This window comes from Petaurus breviceps, unplaced genomic scaffold (assembly GCF_028583685.1).
Source record: "Petaurus breviceps papuanus isolate PSGF00001 unplaced genomic scaffold, PetGlider_PUasm1.0 176, whole genome shotgun sequence".
Classification (NCBI taxonomy): Eukaryota; Metazoa; Chordata; class Mammalia; order Diprotodontia; family Petauridae; genus Petaurus; species Petaurus breviceps.
The window spans coordinates 13,830,812-13,839,940 of record NW_027185771.1 but is presented as its reverse complement, the minus strand read 5'-3'; the positions used below and the strand labels follow the sequence as shown (position 1 = coordinate 13,839,940).

Sequence of the window (9,129 nt, the reverse complement as noted above, 5' to 3'; positions counted from 1 at the left end):
CATCCATTCTTATGTCCATCTGTCCTTCTATCTATCTACCCATCTATGCTTCCATCTGCCTATCCATCTATCCTTCTATCTCCATCCATCTATCCATTTATCTATCTACCCATCTCTCCTACCTATCCATCATCCATTCATTTATCCATCTATCCATCCATAGATCCATCTACCCTTCTGTCTGTTCATCTATTATCTATCTATCTCTATCATTTAAAGAGGCAGGTAGTCTAATGGGAACTTCACTTGATGTGTAGTCCAAAAGTCCTGGTTTCAAATTCCACCATAGACACTTACTGGTTGTGTGATCTTGAGCAAGTCCCTTACCCTCTCTGTGCCTCAATTTCCTCATCTGTAAAAGGAGGATGGATCTGATGGTCTCTAAGGTTCCTTCCAGCTCAAAATCTATGATCCTGTAATAAAGAAATTCCAGAGGAAAGAAGGCTTCTAAGAACAGAATATCTATTCTTGGCTAATGGAGAGCATCAGGAGGAAGAAAGAATGGAAGCAAAATTAGCAAGAAAAGATCTAAATTGGTGGGTCAGGAGGATTGGGTTGAAATCTCAGCCCTGCTGCTCCTGAGCTGTGCAACCTCGTGCAGGTCACTTCTCTCTGAAATTCCATTTCTTCACAGGGATTTGTTTGACTAAGTGATTTCCAAGGTCCTTCCCAGATTTTGCACTCTAGGTTGTTAATGATTCTCCAGGAATGGATGAGGGAGATCTGTGGAGACAGATTAGGGTCAGGGTGATGAGGGAAGGAGACTTGAATAAAGGAACCCACAAAAAACTTCTTAAAGTGAGGAAAGAAAGGAGGGACAGGTTTGGAGGGGAGAAGAAGAGAGAAAATAAGAGAGGGCTTCTGGGAAAATCATCAAAACGCACAGAGCCAAAGGCACAGTTTCAAGTCATCAGGGAGCTCATTACAGGATTATTTCAGAGGCCAAGGAAAAGTGTGGAAAGAGAGAGATGCCAAATGTCTTGTATTGTTGTTCAGTCATTTTAGTCGTATCCGACTCTTCTTGACCCCATTTGGGCTTTTCTTCGCAAAGATCTTGGAGTGGTTTGCCATTTCCTTCTCCAGTTCATTTGACAGATGAGGAAACTGAGGCAAACAATGCGAAGTGACTTTCCCAGGAAAGTGTCTGAGGCAGGATTTGAACTCAGGTTTTCCTGACTCCAAGTTCAGCACTCTATCCCCTGCCAAGTAGCTGCCCACAAAAGCAGAGGTGGAGGAGAAGATATGGGAATAGGTATGATACCATAAATCCTTGAAATTGTTAAATTATGAATTACTTTATTTGTCTCTGAGGGAAGGGTGACTGGATGGGAGATGTCACAAATGTGCCTAGGGTAAATCCAGTTGAGTAGCTGTCCTTCAAAGGATAGTTGAATCATGGATGCATCTGGGATTGGGGTTAGTCTGTGCCCCAGAAAGTCTCATTTTTGCCCACGTGGAGGTTGTGGGGGAAGGCAGGTCCCAGAAGAGGGCTACTACAATCAATGATGGAGCCTAGGGACACCTGAGTTGCTACTGGAGGACTTTGAGGTGAGGCAGAGATGGCAGCTGTCTTGGAGAGGAAGTCTACCTCCATGGGGAAGAAAGATACTCGTTCCCTGCTGATGTTGGCATCCTGGGCAAAAGTTCCGTTTGTCCTGCACTAGTAGTAGTTTTCCACATACAAGGTTATTTTATAGTTCAACTTTTTAATGGTTCAGTGGTAATAAAGAGCGAGGGACCAAGAAATGGGGAATAAGCTTAAAATTCCAACTGCCATGGGTAAATTCCATCTGGTCTACTATGAAGGGAGCCTGCCTATGAAATGAAGAAATAACAGAAAATAAAAAGAATGTAAAGGGGGTTTTTGAAGAGAAAGGCAGAGTTAAAACAAAGGTGAAAGTCTCCAGGGTAAAGGCACATGGTGCAGTTAATGACAAAATTGAGACTTGAACCCTATGTTAGATTGCCGCCCTGTCTCCCATTACGCCCTAATAATTCCCATTTCCCCCAAGGCTGCTCCTAAGAATAAATGTTTTCATTTTTAAATGATCCCTGCAATGTCATAGTTGGTTCAATGAATATTTATTGAGTTTCTGCCATGGGCAAAGAGCCCTGTCTTCAGTGTTGGGGGACATAGAAAAAGAAATTTTAAATGGTTCCTATTTTATTTTAATTTCCATTAATTCATTCTTTTATGTTGAAGATTGAGTTTCCCTATGTTACCCCAGCTAGATGTGCAGAGTTGGCCTAGAGCCTTTGACCTGCTCATTTCCCACTTGAACTGATTTGCTCCTTCTTAGTTTACCTGGTAGAATGCTGTTCCTGGGCACTCGCCATCTTAATGCCAAATTTAGTTTGGATAAACATTTGGCATTGCCCACTGCAGCTCAGGACTCCTGAACTCAAGAGATTCTCTGGCCTCAGCTATTCCAGTTGTGGCATTACAGGTGTGCTCTGATATGTGTCCCTATGATCCTTATTTTCAAAAAGCTTGAAGCCTAATCATGGAGATCACATAGACCTTCAGGGGGAAAAAATAGCTAATGGTACCTCTCTGGGCCTCAGTTTTCCCATCAGTAAAATAAGGAGATTGAATTGAATGGTTTCAAGTTCTCAATCAGTTCAGGAATTGGAATGAAACAGATATTTAGTTTTTGGAGTTTCAAAAGAGGGAGAGATCATTATGGACTAAGATGGTCTTGGAAGGCTTCCCATAGGATGGAAGAGGAAGGGGAGAAAGGAAGGAAGGAGGGAAAGAGGGAAGGAGGGAAAGAAGGAAGAAGGGAGGGAGGGAAGGAAGTGAAGGAAGGATAGAAGGAGGGAGGAAGGGAGGAAACATTTATTAAATTCTTACCTACTGTGTGTCAGGCACCGTGCTGAATGATCTACAAATATTGTCTCCTTTGATTAACTCAACAACCCTAGGAGGTAGGTACTATTATCATCCTTATTTTACAGATATAAGGAAGTTGATGCAAAGAAAGGGTCAGTGACTTGCTCAGGGTCACACCGCTTGCACAGATCTTTCTGACTCCAGGCCCAGTGTGCTCTGCACTGTAAGCCCTAGCTGGTCTTTACCTTGAAAGATGAGTATGATTTGAATTTGGATGAAAAGAACAGAGAAGAGGGGACTGATTTAGGGGAAAGAACTTTATTAAAGTAGAGTTACAAGTCTTCTGTGAGTTAATCACGAGTTAACGAAGATGATGCTGTAATGGGAATGCAGATTTGGAAGATCTTCCCTGCCCCTAGGCTAATGTGCACCTGAAGCCTGGGGTGGGGGAGGCTTGTTTTTCAGTAGATACTTTTTGATTGGCCAGTGAGTCAATAAGGTTGTTACATTCTCTGAGCCAGGAGAAGGCTATATAAGCCCCGATGTGTACCTTTGTTTTGGGACTCACTTTGAGAAGTGTTCTGTGATTTGATCTGAATTCTGGGAAGCTGTTGTTGAGAGTCCCCCGGCTTTGAAAAACCCAGATGTGGAAACCCAGATGTTGACTGGGTATGGATGTAATGGTTGGACAGTTTGGAAAGCTGTCTACTTGATCTGTTAATGTCTTGATAATTCTGTTTGTATATTTTGAAGTTTGGGGTGCTGACCTTTTTCCCCTGAACAAGGTAAACGATATATGTCTGACTGATTAATGTAAGCTTGTTAACCCATTTTGAGTTGCTTTCCTTTATCAAAGCAGATCCAAGAACCTGTGGTAGCTGCAAACCCTGAGGACGTGCTTGGGGTGCTTGCTGCTACAGATGCACACAGAAAAATAATGGAATGAGAAAATATGTGTGTAAATATGTATTATAACATACGTGTGTACATATACACATACACATACATATACATCACTGGAAAGGTAAGTTGGGACCAGATTGAGGGAGCCTTGAATGCCATGCTAAGGAATTTTATTCCTTGGCCACAGGGAGCCACTGAAGACTTTTGAATTGCAAAGTCACATGTTTTAATTAGAAAGCTTACTTCAGTCCCCATTTTGATGCTTCCTTGTGTCTTTTGTGCACAAAGCATTTTGATGCTGTCTCAGTGACACAGGACCATAGGAGCTTAGATGCAGAGCCAGAAGGCACTTCAAAGGCATCTAATCCAACCCTTCCCCCATTTGTCAGATGAAGAAACTGAAGCCCAGGGAGGTGATGGGACTTGCCCAGGGTCATCTGGGTACTAGGTGTCAGGGGTAGGATATCTATCAGGATGCTGTTTTGTCTATACCTCACACTCAAATCAGGGAATTCTATGGTGTCTGTTCCTCAGGAAAAATCACTGGCCTTCTATAAGAAAAGGAGCTTCCTAGGCTGCGTGGGCATGAATGTAAATCTGTTGGTTTCGGGTTCCAAAGGCAAGATCTGCAAAAGAATTAATTCATTTTTGAGACAAGTCATCCAACTGCCTTGAAAATGGTCAGTGTGGGGCACCTTCCCAAGGGAGGCTCCTTTGAATTTTGCAGATGGGGGAGTGGCCCAACAGAGTCTCAGCTCGGAATCCATGTACCACTGTGTGACTTTGTTCTGCGACCTTGTGAGAATCATCTGACTGCTGGATGCTGCAGTTTCTTCATTTATAAAAAGAGGAGCTGTGGCATCAAGAATTTTAGATCTGTAAGGACCTTAATTCAAGATTTTATAATCTTGCTTCCTAATAGGTTCATGGATTTGGAGCAGTAAGAGGCCCACCTAAGTGCAGTAGATAGTGTTATCCTTGGACTGAGGACCTGAGGTTCAAATCTTCCCTCAGGCACTTTCTAGCTATGTGACCCTGGATAATTTTCAGCCTCAACATCTCAGCCTCAGTTTCCTCCCCTATAAAATGGGAATAACAACAGCACTTGCCTCCCAAAATTGTTGTGAGGCTCAAATGAGATAATGTGTAAAGCACTCTGAAAAACTCCAAGTGCTGAATACATGCTAGCTATCGTGATTGAACCCCTTCATTTTGTAGGCTCATGAAGGATAAGTGACTTACCCAAAGTCACATGGATAGTAAGTGGTAGAGCTGGGCCTCAGACTCTGGTCTTCTGACTCCTAACCTTCCCAAGTATACCACACCAACAAAAAGTAACTTAATAATTTAATTAATTCAAAAGCTAGAAAAGTATTTGATTGTAGTAATGAAAGTATTGGATTTGGAGTCAGAGAAATCATCCCTTTCCCTCCCTGGGCCTCAGTTTCCTTCTCTGTAGGGTAAAGAGGTTGGACAATGTTATTTATAAGGTTCTTTCCAGCTCTGACAGTCCATGGATTTATGAACCCTGGTTCTGTCTTTTATTACTTATGGTGCTTTTCAGTCGTGTCTGATTCTTTGTGACCCCTTTTGAGGTTTTCTTGGCAAAGATACTGGGGTAGTTTGCCATTTCCTTCTCCAGTTCATTTTACAGATGAGGAAACTGGGGCCAACGGATTAAGGGACTTGCCCAGGGTCACACAGCTTGTAAGTGTCTGAGGTTGGATTTGAACTTGGGTCTTCCTGACTCCAGGCCCAGTGCTCTGTCCACTGCACCACCAACTGCCCAATACTTGTGTAACATTGCACAAGTTCCTTCTCCTCCCTGAGCCTCTATTTTCTCCTCTGTTAAGTGAGGGGTTTGAACTACATGATGGCCAAGTGCCATATACAAACACCTGAAGGAAGTGCCATTTCAGCAGCATGGGGGAACTCCCGGTAGGAGTACTAAGGGACTTGCTGATGGTATCAGAGGTGAGAGCCTTCCTCATCCCAAGCCCAGTGCTTTATCTGTCACACTCATCTGCTATTATACTATAGATATTGTAAATAATCATAAGGACCAATATGGAATGAGTCTAAGTGTAGCCATCACTTCAAGCTGATTTTTAGTAGATTCAGTCAGTAATCGTGGGAGATTTTCTCTAAAACTGACATCACTGGAAAGAGAACATGGAGCACAAGGGGTGAATCTGATTTTTCTATGTACATTTAAGTAGATGTTGAAAAGGATCTGAAATTGTCTTCAACTCTGAGACTGTTGCACCATCTATAGTTTTATTTCGAGTCATAAATTATATTCCCTGGTTCTGAATTTCTACCTGAACAATAACAGACATTCTTCTGGGCAGTATGCCTCTCCCTCTCCATCTCTGTCTCTCTGTCTCTGTCTCTCTCTGTCGGTCTCTCTCTCTCTCTCTCTCTCTCTTTTCTCTCTCTCTCCCTCTTTCTCCCCTCTCTTCTCTCTCTCCTTTTCTTCTCCCTTTCTGTCTCTCTCCTTTCCTTCATTCTCTCTCTGTGTCTCCTCTCTCTCTCACTCTGTCTCTGTCTGTCTCTGTCTCTTCCTCCTTTCCTCTTTCCCTCTGTCCCCCCCTCTGTCTCCCTCCCTCTCTCACTCTCTCTGTCTCTATCTCGGTACCTCTCCCTTCCCCTTCTGTCTCTCTGCCTCCCCCTCCCCTGTCTCTCTGTCTCCCTATTTCTATCTGTTTGTCTCTGCAGTACATGACATTATGTTTCATTAGATGGGATGTACAATGATGCTGCCATTCAGAAAATGCCTTTGGAGTCAGAGGAGCTGAATTCAAACACACCTCTGGAACTTATTATCTGTGGCTCCTTGGGCAAGTCATTTAACTTCCTTCAGACTCAATTTCCTCATCTGTAAAATGAAGGACCGGCATTGACTGGCATCTGAGGACCTCTCCAGCTCTAGTTTTAGGACCCCATGATCTTGTGGACACAAATGTTAAAAAAAAAAAAGAAAAATCAACAAAGTCACCAAAGGAAAAGGGACCCTGGGGCATCGAATGTGAGAACACACAATGTCAAAGCTGAGAGAGACATTAGAGCTTCTCTTTTCTAGCCTCCTCCTTTTGTGGACGAGGGGACAGATACCCAGAGAGAGGCAGGAAGTTGCCCAAGGTCTCACAGCACTTAAACTCAAATTTTAGTTTGCCCAATTCCACTGATCTTTTATATATAACGTTTGGTTTTTAGTACTGGAGACTCTGAACTGTGGAACTTAGCCTGTTTTCTTCATATACTTTTTAACAGTCACTAGGATTTCTTCTGAAAAAGGAACTCTCTATTTTGGTGACCTGGGCTGAGGCTAACTCGGTTTGAGTGCCAGGAGACCTGAGTCCCAATCCTGGTTTTGCTGTTAATGAGCTAGATGACCTTACACAAATCATTGACTACATCAGAGTCTGATTTTCTGAAATTCATCTTCTTTTCCTTTCCTGCATTTCTCCTCCACACCAAGTCTTTAATGAAGGTAGCCTTTTAAAACCCAAGAAGCAATATGTCATTCTGCACTAAATAAACTGTATCAGGGACATAGCTACTTCTCCTGAAGGAAGCTCTTTGGTTTGAGGAATAGTATGATAAATTGTGTGGGTTTTCTTTTGTTTGCCAATATCCTTTTTATGAATCTAAGTTAAAACATCTCAGTATTTTGAATCACATGATATCGAGTGGAGTGAAAATTATTTATAGATAGAAGCTAATCAATCAATTGACAAGTGGTGACTAAGTGCCTACTATGTGCCAGGCACCATGTTAGATGCTCATGAGGAAAGAAATGTGAAGAATGAAACTATCTACCAGAAGAGAACTTATATTCTAACGAAATGGCCCTGGACTAAGAGGAGACATAGCCACTCACTAGATATGTGACCTTGGCATAAATCATGTCCTTCTTTGGGACTTGATTTCTTCATATGCAAAATGAGGAGGGCTAGAATAGGTGATCTTGGAGTTCTCTCCCAGTTGTGACATTCTGGGTATCTTCCAGCTCTGACCTTCTGCATTCTTAGGGTCCTTCTAGCTCTGATGTTCTGTGTTCTAAGGGCCCTCCCAGCTCTGATGTTCTGTGTTCTAAAGGCCCTTCCAGCTCTAACATTTTATAATCTAAGGAGCCTGACACAAAATATGCACTGAATAAATGCTTGTTGATTGATTGATAAGGTTCTCTCCAGTTCTAACATTCTTTGTTCTAAGGCCTCCTTGAGCTGTGGAATTTTGTGGTTTGAGTCCTTCCAATTCTAACAGGTTATGTTCTAAAGCCTCTTCTAGCTCGGATATCTGTGTTTTAGCATTCCATGTTGAAAGGTCTCTTCCAAATCTGATGTTCTGTGGTCTAAGGGTCCTTCCATCTCTGATATTCTGTGCTGTAACCTCCCTTCCAGCCCTGACGTCCCATGTCCTAACCTCCCTTCCAGCCCTGACGACCTATGTTCTAACTTCCCTTCCTGCTCTGATATTCTGTCATTTTATTATTCTCTATATACCTCTCACTGACCATATATAATAGGCCCAAGGAAACGCAACAGTTTGAGATTCTCTGTTGGAATGTTTGAGACTGTTGGTTTGTCTAAGTTCTAAGCAGATCTCTGACCACCCGCACTGTGACACACAAGCCCGTTTCCACAATATCAGAGATGCGCAAAGCGTTTGCTGATTGAGCAGTGAAAGGGACTCACCCTGTCTTCCTCAGCCCTCAGGTCCGGCATGGTGCTGACGCAGAGGCTTATGGCCGTCGTGGCCACGAAGAGGACCGAAAGGCAGGCAAACACCTTCCCCGGAAGCCCAGACTGCGGGTTTTCCACCATGTCCCTAAGGCGGCTCATAAAGAGCCCCCAGCGGGTGTCCTCCATGGAGACGCCGGCGGCCTCCTTCTGCCGGTGCAGCTCCTCTTCCTTCTGCACCTCGGCCAGCTCTTCCAGCTTCTGCCGGAGCTTTCGCAAGCAGCACTTCTCCAGGTTGGACTCCTCGACCCCCCAGTACTTCAGCTCCTCCTTAAAAGACAAGGCACACATCTCCCGCAGAAGCACCAGCTTCCCGGCTGCCAGAAAGCTGACGATCATCCCGAAAGCACTGGGGCTCCTGTCGAAGAAGAACTCCTGGCTGTCCTCGTCATAGTCGTCGCACAGCTCAGCGATCTCCTCGTGGTTCCTGCAGAATTTCAGCCTGCTCAGGCGGGTCAGGGGGAACTCGTCTAGCGTGCTCCAGGGGAGAAGGTACTTGTTTCCTCCAACGTTGACGATGATCTCTCTCTTAAGATCCACGCTCAGGAACTGGTCTGGGTGAACGACTTTCCGGGCCCTTTGGTAATAAAGTCCTTTGATGGAAGAAGCCCGGACTGGACTGTGTGAGACCTGATCCAGAGTGCTACA

General features: G+C 43.9%; 1 protein-coding gene across 1 annotated transcript in view; it reads right to left on the bottom strand.

Annotated features, from left to right (window-relative positions):
- Positions 1–9,129, bottom strand: part of KCNG4 (potassium voltage-gated channel modifier subfamily G member 4) — a 40,072-nt gene that overhangs the window by 28,022 nt on the left and 2,921 nt on the right. The window contains exon 2 of the mRNA XM_069085888.1: positions 8,437–9,124. Coding sequence (XP_068941989.1) covers positions 8,437–9,124 — 688 coding nt within the window. The remainder of the gene's footprint in view (positions 1–8,436; positions 9,125–9,129) is intronic.